The sequence below is a fragment of the Lepisma saccharinum genome, chromosome 3 (genome assembly GCF_977018435.1).
Source record: "Lepisma saccharinum chromosome 3, izLepSacc3.1, whole genome shotgun sequence".
NCBI lineage: Eukaryota > Metazoa > Arthropoda > Insecta > Zygentoma > Lepismatidae > Lepisma > Lepisma saccharinum.
The window spans coordinates 31,207,888-31,222,720 of NC_139231.1; the positions used below are offsets into that span (position 1 = coordinate 31,207,888).

The 14,833-nt window shown below is 40.1% G+C and overlaps 1 protein-coding gene across 1 annotated transcript in view; it reads left to right on the forward strand.

The window, feature by feature from the left end:
* The first annotated feature begins 9,335 nt into the window (after positions 1-9,335).
* Positions 9,336-14,833, forward strand: part of LOC145984956 (uncharacterized) — a 136,891-nt gene continuing 131,393 nt past the window's right edge. Inside the window, exon 1 of the mRNA XM_083118391.1 lies at positions 9,336-9,858. Within this exon, the coding sequence (XP_082974517.1) occupies positions 9,523-9,858 (336 nt within the window). The 5' untranslated portion in view covers positions 9,336-9,522. The remainder of the gene's footprint in view (positions 9,859-14,833) is intronic.

Genomic DNA, 14,833 nt, shown 5'->3' on the forward strand with positions numbered 1-14,833 from the left:
AACCCGGGACCCCTTGATTTAAGGCAACGACGCTACCACTGCGCTATCGGGGAGGCACTAACAATCAAAGGGAAATCGCCCCTTTTCTACTACTGCCTTCTTGTGTAGGTACGCTTGCAAATTTTCAGAACCGATCATTTGATCAAAACACTCTACCGCCACCAGTTCAGTTCCAGGAATATAACAGTGCTTGAGGCCACATCTACGTTCTCCAAATAGAGCTTCCAGTTGTCTGACAGAACAGTGTTGCTATTGAACTGTAAAGTGGGAGAAAGAAACGTAATTGCCAATTATTTGTTGTTGTTTCCCCACAAATATCATTCCCCCACAGGGATATAATTTATAAATCAGAGAGGGGGACACAAGTATCCAGAGGGATGGAATTCCCCCCTCACCACCCCCCTACAAATACCACCCTGCTGCAGATATAGGTAGATTCAGATATTACATCAATTTTTGGCGGGAAAAAAGTTGATTTCTAACAGACACATTAGATGTACAGTGACCAACAATAAAAATGGGACGGGTAGATCCTGAAATACTCGCTTCTCTGTAAGGCGTTATGTGTGCTGCCTAAATCTAGGCGGTCAATGGAAAATGTGCTATTAAATTCCTTTTATCGCCGTAGAGTTATGCAACACACATAATGCCTCGATTTCAGGATCTAAGTGTCCCATTTTTCGTGCTGGTGACTGCGTGTAATTAGAACATTATGTACACCCAACGGCGAAAGAAACAGTAGGAGAATTGTCCACCACCAATTTCTATCGGTCTGTATTACACAATGTGATGACAATAATGACGTCAATAAGCAGAGGGCAATGCCTGCTTCGAACCAACATAAGCTCACCGGACAGAAAATTAGTCACCCCTGCGCAAAAGCAAGGTGGTTTCCTGCTGCCCCTACAGATGGCGTTGCAGAGGAGTGGCGTGGTGCATTGTGTCTGGATCAGAGCTGTGTGACTATAGCAGTAACGTCGAGTGCGGAAGACGTTGTCCAGTACGGAAATAGTGTGTCAAGATGGGCAAAGCCAGGGATGTGTCGGAGTGGCAAAAATGGTCACACAGTGAGTAAAGTTGCCGGATTTGTTGGTGTATCGACATGAACTGTCCAACGTGTGTAGAAGAAATGGTGTACCACTGGTGGCAATGAAACACGGCGTGCGAACTGTGGTCGAAAAGAGATCCTAATCCAGAGGGACCGGAGACGAGTGTCACGTCTTGTGAATGACAATCGGTCTCAAAGCTGACAGGAATTGTTGCAGTCAGTGAATGAAGGTCCATCCCAACCAATTTCCGAGCGAACATTGCGACGAGAACTTCATGCCATGGACATATGGAGTCGGGTACCTCGAAAGAGGACTTTGCTCACATAAAGTTGCACGTCTGAGATGGGACAGACAACACCGAACTTGGACAGTGGCAGACTGGAGGCATGTAATGTGGTCTGATGAATCGCGATTTTGCCTCTTTTCAAGTGAAGCAAGGCATCGAGTGCACCGACGGTCATATGAAGCATTTCATCCGCAGTGTGTGGAGGGTGTAGTTCAGGCAAGGGGTGGTTCTGTGATGTTTTGGAGGTGTTTTTCTTACTATGCACTGGGTCCACTCATTCAGGTAACCGTGAACATGAACCAGTATGTTTATTTGAACATTCTCGGTGATCAGGTGCCTCCCTTCAGTCAACATCTTCATGATGCGCACGCTATGGACACCCCCATTTACCAAGATGACAACTGCCCTGTTCACAGGACAGCACGCGTATGTCAGTGGTTTGATGAACACTCATGCACTCTATCGCACCTCGCCTGGCCCGTTAAAAGATCTGATCTTAACCCCATAGAACATTTGTGGGACTATTTCGGACAGCGGGTGAAATGATGAAATTGGAATCACGCCAATTTGGAGGCGTTTAGTGATCTTCTGATCAGCGAGTGGTGTCAACTGGATGTGGAATACCTGCAGAACCTTGTGGACTCCTTACCTCGCCGAGGCGGTTATCAGGACCAGAGGTGGCGTTACTCGGTCTTAGAGTGATGTATCCAGGGGGTGACTAATTTTTTGTCCGGTGAGCTTAGTTTAATTCCTTAAAACAACACAGGATGTAGAATAAAAAAATAATCAAAATAGCAGTGGACAATTTGCCTACCATTATCTTTGCCGTTGACTGTACGTACATAATAGAGGAGAACATGAAAATAAGAAATAAGTACGAAAGTCTTATTGCAAAATATTAATAGAAAACAAAGATCAAACAAATATTAAAAAAGTGCTCTTAATTGTCTTAATACAATAATCTCGGATAATTTGTACTATCTAAATGAGATGTAAAGGAATGCAATTTTTTAGAATGTAATATTGTGTGTGCGTGTGCCATCTTTTTCTGTTGACGATTTCGCACTCTACGTGCATAGTCAGGACCGCACGGTTGAAAAACTAAATGACTTGTTCTCGAAATTGCATGCTTCGAGCGTCGACATTTTCCCAGCACATAAGCGGAATAATGTGTGGCCTACAACGCGCGTTTCAACTACTTGTTCCAGAATTTTATATATCGATCGTAACACCCAGCTCGAACTTCAGTTGTTGTCCAACTACAATGGATTGCATACAAAGTTTCTAGCCCCGAGGATTTTTTTTTCTTTTTTAAAGTCTGTTGGAAATTGAAGAGGAAACAAACAAGCAGGTTGCTTCTGATATGCTTTGGTATCGAGAAGGGAAGGAATTTGATTTTCATTTTAAAATTTTGGGTGCATCAGCACTTAGGCTATTTTGCACCCGTCACATTATACGGGGTCCAGCCCCTTACCGTTACACATAACAACTCTAATGTTGCATAACTAAAATCTTCTGACTTCCGTTAACGGGCAATCAGCACACATAAGGACAAGAAAACAGGACAACACACAGAATTATACTGGCCATAGTGCCAGTCGCCAGAATCTCGTTCGTCTGCAAAATGTAGTCCAGGGTGTCCTGCGTGGAAGCGAGGTTGACGAGAAGGGAAGGAGATTAGACTTAGCAGTACGTCGGTCTCGTCTCGAATTGCAAATGTCTGTCTGTTTCGTTTGAGTTCGTTAAGTCCAGTTTATACATAGATAAACCAATCGGGACTGGGCCTACAGTTTAAAGTGCAATCCAACCACTACATGCCTCAAACCTCATTTTACCATCTTTTTCTACCTTAGGCGTTATTTTTAAAAAAAAAAGAAATACTGGACCAAAAGGGGGGGGGGTTATGACCGGCTCCAACCACCCCTTCGGTACACCAGGACGCGGATTTTGCTGACCTAAAAATATGTGAAGAATGATCTATAGAATAACCTAACAAAATACTTTTTTTCTTCATTTCAGAGTATTACAGTTAGTACGTCACAGTTCTTACTTCTGTAACGTTAGAACTGAAATTACAAAGTGTACGTAAATTTTAGGTATACTAATCTGTAACTATCTCACCTTATTCAGAATTATTGCAGTAGAATTATTGTCGATCGGCATGTTGCTTTGTTCCTACAATTACATTACGTTTATTTGCTATTAGGCAAAGCGAAGACCAGAAAAGGAGCCTTAAAACGCGAAAATTAACCTAAAAATGACGTAAAACAAAAAAATTGCCTAAAACTCAAAAAATAGAAAATATGACGAAAAAAATATGACATGTCAACAAAATCCTGACCATCGTGATGACTATTAAGAGGGGAATGCTACAAAAGGTATGGACCGAACTCGACCGCTTGGACGTGTGTGTGTAACCAACGGGACAGACACGCCTAGTAGTGGTGACTTTCAGGTTCATTTCATGTATGCACTGTCTTTTTATGTCAAACAGTTTAAAATAAAAATTCTTTATTAACAGCAAGTACTGGACGGGGAACAAAACATAGTTATCTCCTCACTGGTCCCACTTTGGGAAAACTCCCTTCGTGTTCCCCTGGCGGGAGGATCAATCCATTCTTGACCATCCTTGCCAATTTCATCTCAGCATTTTCCAAGACCGACTGGGATTTACTACAGGCAGCGTTGCCAGCTGTGTGTTCCTTAAGCTACATGTACGGTGATATCATGTCCCAAAAGGACATACTGTCAAGATTTGAGACAGCACGCTAAATGCTCGTTCCTGTAGAAAAAGTTTACATCTAGCCTATCGAATAGAATTAGCAACGAGCATTAAATATATCCCACCACATTCAAAATATGCCAATACGGAACACCTTCTGAACAGAAAGAACTTTAACAGCGTACTTCACACAGCCGATTTACATATACAGTAAAACCTCGTTAATCCGGACTAATGGGGGGATAAGTTGACCGGTTTAACGAAAGTCCGGATTAACTGAAATAACCTAAAAGAATAGTAGAGAGTGCATCAAAACTACATTTATAACAACAAAACACGTTTATTATGGTGTATTTAATGGACATAGGCCTAAATACACTATACACTACAGTACAAAGTCTGCGGGAAACAGAATTTCATCAGTGGTTAACAGCCTTTTGTTTGGGAAGTTCTCTTGTTGACTTCTAGCCACATTCTGCTTTTTTTCCCTTTGCCTTTTGCCTGTCCGGAGTAAGCGAAGTCCGGATTAACGAGGTTTTACTGTATTGCAGTTCCAGTTTCACGTCAAAAAAATTATATTCATGCTTCATCGAAGGTCTTGATCCATGGACGTACAAGAATTCCGTACATACCAAGGGCGCCAGAGGGATTTTTTCTCTGGAAAGGGGGGGCAGAGTAACATTTCACATCTTGCCATAGAAACTTATATTTTACTCTTTATTCTCCTTCTAGTTATTATTATTATTATTATTATTATTATTTCACAAGTCATAAAATTCAAATTGAATTAAAAAATGCTTTGGTGGTGTTCAGACTTGAGTCCACTATTTACATTGAAACTGGATTCTCCTTGCTTCATTTTCATAAGTGTCTATAAATTGTTTATGGCAAACAGAAACAGCTTAATCTGCTCTCTTATACGTGCTGAGGGGTATTGAAAAAGAAAGAAAAAGTAATTCAAAATGACGGCACGTGAATTGTCATGGTCAGATCCCGATTTCGAGAAATAATTTCTGGAATTCTCCCGTCCCGAAAATTTCCCGACCTAGTCTGAAAAAAATGGCAGTTTTTTTTTCAATATCCCGAAGACCCCTAGTTACGGCAGTCAACATGATAATGTCTGGTAAAAACGTTCTCTCCTTATTTTGTTGGACATGGTACTTAATTACTGTAACTTACAACCTGTAAATCACAGAAAACAATATTATTTGTATAAATATCGCTACCATTCGAATTAACTTTTTCCAGATATCTCAAGGGGACAAGTGGCCACTCTGCCCCCCCTCCCACTTTCACCATGCACCTGTGCACTGTACGGTTCTGGAGACAGAAATACGGTCCACGTACGGTTTTTTTACGGTTGAGAAGTTTGCAACTCTGTCTACAGGTATCTTACAATGATCCTGTACATTCTTGCTTACTCTCCCATGCTCACACATGATCTGTTCATCTAGGTCTTCTGCTAAGTATTCTTGCACATATTTGGAATTGACTTAACGGTTTACGAAGTTAAACAACCTTCTCCACACATCTTCTTCATCTCTCTTATTATGTAGATCTTCCAGCTAGAGTCTAGAGATACGCTGATCATTCAAAGTACTATCTTCCATTCATGTTTGAGATAGTGGCTGATTAGTACCAATTTTTGAGGGCCTGAATGATTTAGCCTCCTAAGTTAATTGGAAGTTGGTAATTTTCGGCGTCATCTCTAGAGGTTGTCACGTACGTTGCGAGAATTTATTGTCGGGAGTGGTCCAATCTTCTACAAACCTCAGTGTTGGAAAATTATGAGGGCAAAATTATATTGAAATAACATTTTATACTTTTGCTAGAATGTTTTCCAAAGCACACTCACAATTTACGATTTTTGCAGTGTTGCTGACAGAATATGTATGTGCGTGTTGACATTTGCAGGAAAATCTAAATATCACATAAAATACTACATATGCATCATTGTGCTTCTAAATATGCATGAACCTGTATCTAGCTTGCCATTTTATCCATTTAGAAGCAAATTCAGTCAAGAGAAATTACTTTCGCGGTAATTTCGATATCTGAAGTTCAAGGTCTAGATGGAAAATGATCGGTTTCGAAATAATGGTTATGAAAGTGACAGAAAATATCTATTGAGGCTCCGCTGGACTTCTGGCCGGCGCCAGAAGCCATTTCCTCTCGTTTCGAAAAACCGCTATGGTATTCCAAAGTCTGAAAAAAATATATCTGTTTAGAATTTCTTCTGGAGTATTCACGTGAATTTTCGCGTGTCTTTCTTTCGCTGTTTGAAAACGGCTTATGTAGCCACGAAATTACTACGAATATCTAGACAACCACATGAAGTTGCACGTAAATACTCTAGAAGGGTTTATAGGCAGAAGTAATTTTACAGAATTCCGAATACCACAGCAGTTCTTCGAAATTACAGGAATTCTCGATGATGTCGCTAAAAGTCCAACGTTAAAACAAACTGAAAGCGTAAGTTTTGCACATTAGCCAAGGATCTCATAGTATAAAATTTAATCACGTGAAATTTTCATGTATACCTGACAATCTTTCGAACAGTAAGTCACCGAAGGTTCAAACCCTGGCCTACATAACCATGCGTGATCCTTTGTGAATGCCCTTTTATCGATTTCATCTAAGTACCTACCACTCGCGTCTACGGTCGCGGTTAGCTAAAAGTAGAAAGAAAGCGACTTAAATATAAAAGTACCAAATACGATTTGGGGGGCAGTTGCACCCCTCCAAATATTAATACATTTTGCCACTTTTGTCCCCGCACTATGCTAAACCTTATCTAAGAAGGGAAATAAACTGTCCTTCCCCCCAGTTTTGGTACCTTGCCCCCCCCCCCCCGATTTTAAACCCAATCGCTGCCACTGGTCAAGTACAATAGCGACGCCGCAGAAAAAAATGTGGAAGGTGGTAGGGCAAGGAAGTTGAGGAAATAGATCCTAGATCAGAAGTTCGAGAGTTTATACAGAATGTTGTATTTGGTATAATAATGTCGTTATATGTGGATAATCAAAATACTCATTGCAAGAAAAGAAATGGCAGGGGGTCATGACCATAGGCGTGCGCAGACCCTCTGATTAGGGGTCAAAAGTTTTGAAAGTTCAGTCGGGAAAGAAATACCTCATTTTATCTCACTGTCTTAGTTTTATTGCATTGATGGGTATCTGTGCTTTTGTGTCTATGTATGTATTTAATATATACATATCCTACATACATACATATATATATATATATATATATATATATATATATATATATATATATATATATATATAAACGTAATCAATTCATCCGCCCCATAACAAACCAACAGCAAAAAATGATGTATATTGTCTTTGAAATGTACGCACTCCTTTTCCTCCAAACCAAACTGTTTTAGCAGCAACTGTCTGAAGTACTTAGTTGTTCTTACTTGTCCCTCTGGTAATTTACAATGCATTACAGAAAAGAGAGAAACAGCGAGTGAAGCGAGCAAGAAAATGTTTCGATCCAAATTTTTGCAAGTTGATAACAGTATTGATTTAATAGAGCGCACAAAAAATTCACGGGACTGGCACCATGGCATTCTCTTTTACAATTTATCTCAATCAGATTGTTTGGCGCCCAGAGACAACTCCCGCCGCCGCTCCCTAGCTACGGCTATGGACTTGACAAAACTGTAAGAAAAGCAGACATTGCGATCGAAGCGAGCAAGAAAATTTTGCGAAATGTATTTTTATTTGTATAAAATTTGAAGTCAAGGGGACAATTGCCCCTTTGTGCCCCCTGCAGGTGTTCCTGGCCGTCTGGGAGAAATAATTCAAGAAAGACGTGAAAACTAATTCCATCTTGAGTATCGTTTTGTCCTGCTACTCGTAGATTCTGCTAGTCTTGCTTTCTTTTACTTCTATGTTTAGCCCCCTTGAACTAATTTCCGTCCAAGGGTTGGATCAGGCAATGCACCTCTGCCCCTTGTGGTTGCACCACAGCACCACCTTCCCCTGTAGTTGCTTTGAACTTTCATCGACTTGAAAATACTTACCCTAATTTTCTTTAAGAGTATAATATGGTTTAATAACAGCAATTAGATTCCTGTACACTAAATTTCTAGGTGAAAGTATAATACGTAATATAGGGGCATGGAACGTCTGGGGGGGGGGGGCAATGATGGACACACCTCCCTTTTCGAAAACGTATATTTCACGCGTATAGTTTGATTTCAGTCATAGTAATTCACATTAATTATTGTGTAATGGGGACGCAGGAATACGATAATTTCAAATTCAAATGATGTTATTTGATGGGGCAACACTATTATCGGGGCAATATGCCACGGAAAAATACCTTGCTTGTCCCTTCGTGGAATAATCTGGGAACGTCCGGGATTAGGGGGAGTATCCCCCCTCCCCCCCGTCCGCACGCCTATGGTCGCAACATCTACAATCAGAGCCTGAATGGCCAACCGAGACACCGACCAATTTCTCGATATGCCTCTGTTATGGCGTCGAAAAGTACATACAGCTATACTGTAAACATTTCCCATAAGAACAGTCTAGTTGCTAATCTAGTCTAATCTAGTCTCACTAAAATATGTGAATTCAAGACACTTCTTCTCCCATTGGTGGCCTCTAGATTGACAATGAAATTAGGACGTAAAGTGTCAAGCTTGTATTCTTTGTTCATAGATGGCAGCACAAAATCATAAATTTGTTTATTGGTTACTAAATCGTGTAAAACTACAAAGTTAATCGTTATATTTATATTTTTATGTACATAGATATTGAGTTCTAAAAGATAATGAAAACATAAAGAATAAAGGGTTGAAATGTAACGATAATTTACATTTAAATTTCAACTCCTTCAATAAACTTCTTCACAAGCAAACAAAAGAAAGGTCTGAGTCAATAAAGTATTGAACTATTAGCCTATCTTAATCACTTTGAGAATTGGCTTAGTGTCCTATTCTATTCCAAATTAGTATTAGTATTAGTATATGCGTTTCCCCAGAGTTGATAATGTAACATAACTCTTGGATCAATTGTACCATTATTGTCGATCGTGCTAACTTTATATAAGTTTTCCACTGTTCCTCAACTCTATTCAAATTTCACTAGCGTTAGCTTTATCCCGCAGGATTGGCAACCCTGTCAATCCGTAGCTCTGGATTCTGCAGCCCGCGAGAACTTCCGAGACTCGCCACCAAGCTGCCGGGCGGCGCTAGAGCATAGGCTCGCCCGCCAGCTCGCTGTAGCCGCGTCGTCTGCGAAGTGTGGCAGTCTGACTCGTCCAGTGACGCCCGTAGGCAGGAAGCTGCAACGCGTTTCAGAAGTGGATCACAAGATCACCGACATGAAACAAGACCGTCCCCGCTCGGGTCCATGAAACGGTCAATAAAAGCGGGAGATCTAGTGCGTGTTGCCGACGTGGGGGGATGTTGGTGTAACATCCCTCGATAAAGCAAGTGACGGATTATTATGAGCACGGTGGCCGAGGGGGAGGGAGTGCGTAGTGAGGGAAAGGGCAAGTGTTCTCCGAATGATAGAAGTAAAGTGAAATCTAGCCAGAAAGGTGCAGCGGCAGCTATGAAGTCTACGGGGCAAGCTAACCAAAATTCTGGCCGAAAGGATCAAGCCGAGCGGCCGACGTTAATGGTGGATGGGTCGAAAGCGAAGGGTCAGGAGACCCTTCAGGAGAGAATCAATGCATTTAAGAGCGACCCGCAGCTTATGGAAGTGGCCACCAAGTTCGTAAATGAAGTCATTGAGAAGGCGAAAGAGGAGGCCATGAGACGGCTCAAGGAAAAGAATGCGGTAAGTACCACAGCAATTATTTTTTTCTTTTTCATTTCCGCTGCCTTTTTTTCTTTTTTGGTGGTTGCCGGTGTTATTAAGCGAAACGATGTTCACTGGAAATTCCTTACGTCAGCATACTCTCGGTTTTCTCTGCGATCCTATACAAGAGCGGAGGAATGATGTTAATTTAGTATTCAGTCGCCCTATTTGACTTCTAACACAAAGTTTCCAAGTGCTACCTCTGGGGTGCAGTGGTTAGTATATTGCGCTACAAAGCCTGAAGTCTTCGGTTCGAATCCTGATAAAAACATATATTTGCTCAAGGGCTTATCCAGCATTTTCCATCTGGAGGTGTAAATCCATTGTTGGGGAGCTGTAAGGATCAATTTAGAACCAAAATTGTGAAAATTACGGCTGCGAGAAATTTGGGGGTGTGGATAAATTGCATCTCATCAGTTCATCGTTATCGTCGCGTTTAACATAGAGAAGAAAATAAGTGACGTAAAGGAAGAATAGAAATACCTGAGCCTTTGCATTACCAAGCATGTGGACAACCAATTTATTCCCTTATCCCCTTCTGTTTTGTATATCATGACAGCGATATTTCCAAATTTGCAACTTGGCCAGTGCGATTACCATGGTTCAAAAGTGAAAAAATATTCTCCTCAAGGCAAAAGGAATCTGTTTGAATAAAAAAAAAAATAGGAAATGAGTGATTCTAATTGATAACATTGAGTCAAATATTGTCACGCAAGAAGACTTTCGCAGGTGTTATTGATGGGCAATTTTGATGTCGATTTGGGTCGATATACCACATCCTTTGACCAATGTTTAAAATAATTCTCTATATATACTATGTTATATATAAAGTATATGTGCATATTTCCACTGTTCCTTTATAAATAAATAAAAGTTTTGAGCGAATATCTAAGAACAGGTAGTTGTGGACTGGGGAGGGCAATCGTGAGAGAGGTACTTGAGATTTTGCGAAAAGTCGGCCAAAATTCATATTCTCTCTAATTCGTTGCGGGTCAAAGTCTATTTTTCCTTGGCTCATGGGCGTAAGTAGGAATGGGCTCCCTCCCAAACTTTGCGAAATTATCAACATGCACTGAATATGTTTGGTCGTGATACACACAGTGCTGATCTTGAAAATCATACTTTTAATATTAAGGTTGAAATTTCAGTGAGCAAATATGTCCGGCTGGTCCTTTGCCCGTCACCAGCGAAGCCGTTTTCCGAATTTCCTCTCCTTTTCTAAAAACCTGTATGATGTTCCAAATTCTGAAAAATTACACCTGCTTTGAATTACTTTTAAAACACTCCCGTGACTCTTTGTGTAGTTTGCTTTCGATGTTGTCTAGATATTCCCAATAGTTTCGTGGGTACGTGAAGCTATTAAAATATTGCATATATCTAGACAATATCGAGAGCAGACTACACAAAGAGTCACGTGAGTGTTTTAAAAGTAATTCCAAGCAGGTGTAATGTTTCAGAATTTGGAACATCATACAGGTTTTCAGAAAGGAGAAAAAATTTCGAAACCTTCGCTGTCGTCGACGCCATTATAAGTGCAATATTTTTAAATGACAAAGAACTACAATTGAAAATATATCTATTTGTATTAATGGATCCTTCAAGACTAGCATTTTATGAATTCACCCTTGATGTACAGTCACCGGCACAAAAAAGACATGTAGATCCTGAAATAGTGATCAGAACTTGCCATTGGTATTGAAGTTCGCTCATTGCCATGGAGTTGGGCAACACACATAACACATTGCAGAGAAACCAGTATTTGAGGATCTAAGTGTCCTATTTTTATTGCAAGTGACTGTACATGGTGACGGGAACATTGATAAGTTTATGTTTTGGTACTAATTTTCATAATGTTACAACACTTTTTTTTGTATCGATCGTTGTGTCCCCACACGAATAACAATTCTGCTTCTGACTGTCACGCGGGAGACACGGGTTCATTTCCTGAAATCTGGTCGGAATTTACGACCTTGTCGCTGCATAAAGCAGCGCTGGAGTTCACCCAGCCTCCAATAAATTGGTGCCTGGGATTAAAGGCGGCCGGAGTGTGGTGCTGATTATATCACCGCAAAACTTTTCCCTGACTCCATGGCACGGTGCAATGAGAACGGGGAACTTTACCTTACCCTGCCCTGACTACAGACTAAAGGGCAACATGTGGATGGTTTCACGAGAAAATATTACTGGGTTTGTATGAAACTTATAGAGCAATGCAGAGGGCAATGAAGTAATAGAGGCCATTTATGCTCGTAAATCCAGAGTTAATCCACAAACCTCCAAAATAACAGTAAACGAGCCAATTAAATGCTCGATTTGATTGGCTGGTTTAAAAATTGTAGTCTGTACGTCAGCACTTAGCGCCTGTCAGTTTATGCAGATTCAACTTCCTTATAAAGTACACTTTTCACAAGTCTCTGGAATTAAAATGACATTTGTCTTTATTAAAGTAATCTTAAGGAGATAAAGTTCTTATCACTAACTTCCAAGTCCCATTTTTTCGATTCCTGTGATAAAAGTTGAAGGATCTTGACACAAATAAGGGCAACGTGAATTGTTTATTGCATATGGCCCCAAACGCCAGTGCTTCGCTAGCCTGCAAGAGTGCGCAGGATGAAAACAGTTAATACTTGGATACTTTTAGAGAACACCGTAATACAGGGTGGTCCATAATTTAGTTGACAAAAATGCATTATTAAACGTAAATTGAATCCTCTTCATTGAGGTGTTGAGGTAAAGCATGGTTGTTTTTAGTACGTAGTTAGCCGCAATTTGGGAATGGAAAAGTTTTCTTTCTATTTGTCTGGTAATGTAATTGTGAGTGTCTAAAGTTCTTCAGAGGCTTGGAATTCGTTTCTTATATAAGTGTTTGAAATATATGTAAATATAAACTTGTACTAAACATTGGAAAGAGACGAGAAGTTCGAACAATAAGTATCGGTCTCAGAGAATTCTTTAATCAAAGGCGAGATGCTATAAATGGAAAAATCAATATTATGCATTGGCTTCTCACATAAATAGGCAGGCCTCTAAAGGATAGTCAGCTGTTCCATTACTAACAAATGATTTAACAGGTGTTTTCGTATGGTATACATCCAACCGCCCTTCCCCATCACTATCTTCTTCGAGATGTATTAAAAATAGACGTGGCACGGAGGAGAGACATGACAGAACTAAACACAAGACGATTCTAGTTTCGTGTTTAGAAAGCCTATTTCGATCTTCAACATCATGGGCTCGCTCGAATATTAATTCTCGTCGGCACAATCTAAAAAAGAATATCGCCCATGTAGGAACATGAATCAATCATCAAGCCTCTTAGAATCAGGTAACCCGTATCACACAAGATATTGACACATTGCATACAATGCAAGGGTCATTCATTGAATAAGTCCAAGGATAAAGGAAGGCATGGCACCAACACGGAGGGTCAGGGGGACGTTTAAAGCCTTAGAAAGGAAAGTCGCACTGATTTGATTTCTTCTGGATACTACTTTATTTTCCGCCCTCCATTTTCAACATTTGTTCTTTACTTCCTCCACTTATTGCAATGTTTTCGTGTAATCTTCCTTTTATTTCTCTCTTATTTGTTATCCCTATTCCTATTATGTATTATATTTCTATATTTTACCCTTCTCTTTTCATTTTTCCTTACTCGCTGTCTCATTTTACGGTGTTCCTATCTTTTTCACTCTCATTTCACCTTCTCACTTATTGAATCTATAACTAATTTTTAAATTCCATTTTATTATTCCATAAACCAAACATATTTGTTTTCTGAAGGATAAATACAGTTTCGTTCTTTACAAAAAGAATTATTTCAATTTGCTTTATTTAACCTTGACATACACACTTTTCCGGTTCATTTGTTTCATTGTTGAATATTTTAACTGCATTTAACTTACATACGGTCTTGAACCACCTGTGGTTTCTTCTTTTCTCCTTGCAACAATTTTAAGCAATTAAGCTGATACAGCCATAATTCAACCAAATAACTCATGACTGCTACCTTTTCAGGAAGTAGTGTTGTCCACGGGACGAGACGGGACAGGCTTTTAAAAATTCGAGACGAGACGAGATTGACCATGTGTCATGAGACAAACGAATATTTTCGAGACGAGACAGCATTTCCACGAGACTTCCACAAGACGAGACAGGCCAAAGTCTCGTCTCGTGGGCAACACTATCAGGAAGCAACCTTTTGGGTGTATTGAGTGACGTTTTCGGGAGGCAATAAAGTGTCAACCTCACTTCCACGTAGGACACCCTGCACTGAATCCGCACAGGCTAACGAGGCCCTGGTGCCTTAACACGCAGCCAGTAAGTAAAACTAAGAAATGAATACTTACGCAGAAAAAGTCGCTTCTGTAGCAGATATACACAACGTGAGCCTTTCTTTGCATCTGGGTTATCTAGTCGTGGTTTTGTAAAAATTATTATTTCTTCTTCCACCTTGCTTTTGCTGAAGAGTCGAGTTTGTTTTTAAGTTCATTTTATGCACGAAAAGGCAAATCTTGACTAGACCTACAGTTTAAAGTGCCTCTACCGGGTATCGAAGCGGGAACGGAACGCCTTGACTACATTGCGACGACGTTACCACTACGCCATCGGGTAGGCCATCTTGCTTTTGTCAAAGTGATAGCATACATACTTGTTATCTTAATTATCAGTAGTCAGTAACACCTACATAATAAGAGCGTACGGATAACAAGATGGCATAATTAAGTGCGATTTCCATACTTAGTGTTAATTGAACGTCAAGTGTGTGGCACAGTTGTGTTATTTACACCCAGTGGCGTCCTCCTCAAAATGTTTGTGTTTTTTCACTGATAGCTATATCTAAAAACTAACAATACATCGTCATTTAAGAGAAGAGTAATAGTTACTTTCCTTTCCGTCTTAAGTAAGGGATTGCTCTTCAAAATATCAAAAACTAAATCAAAGATTAATGATTAGG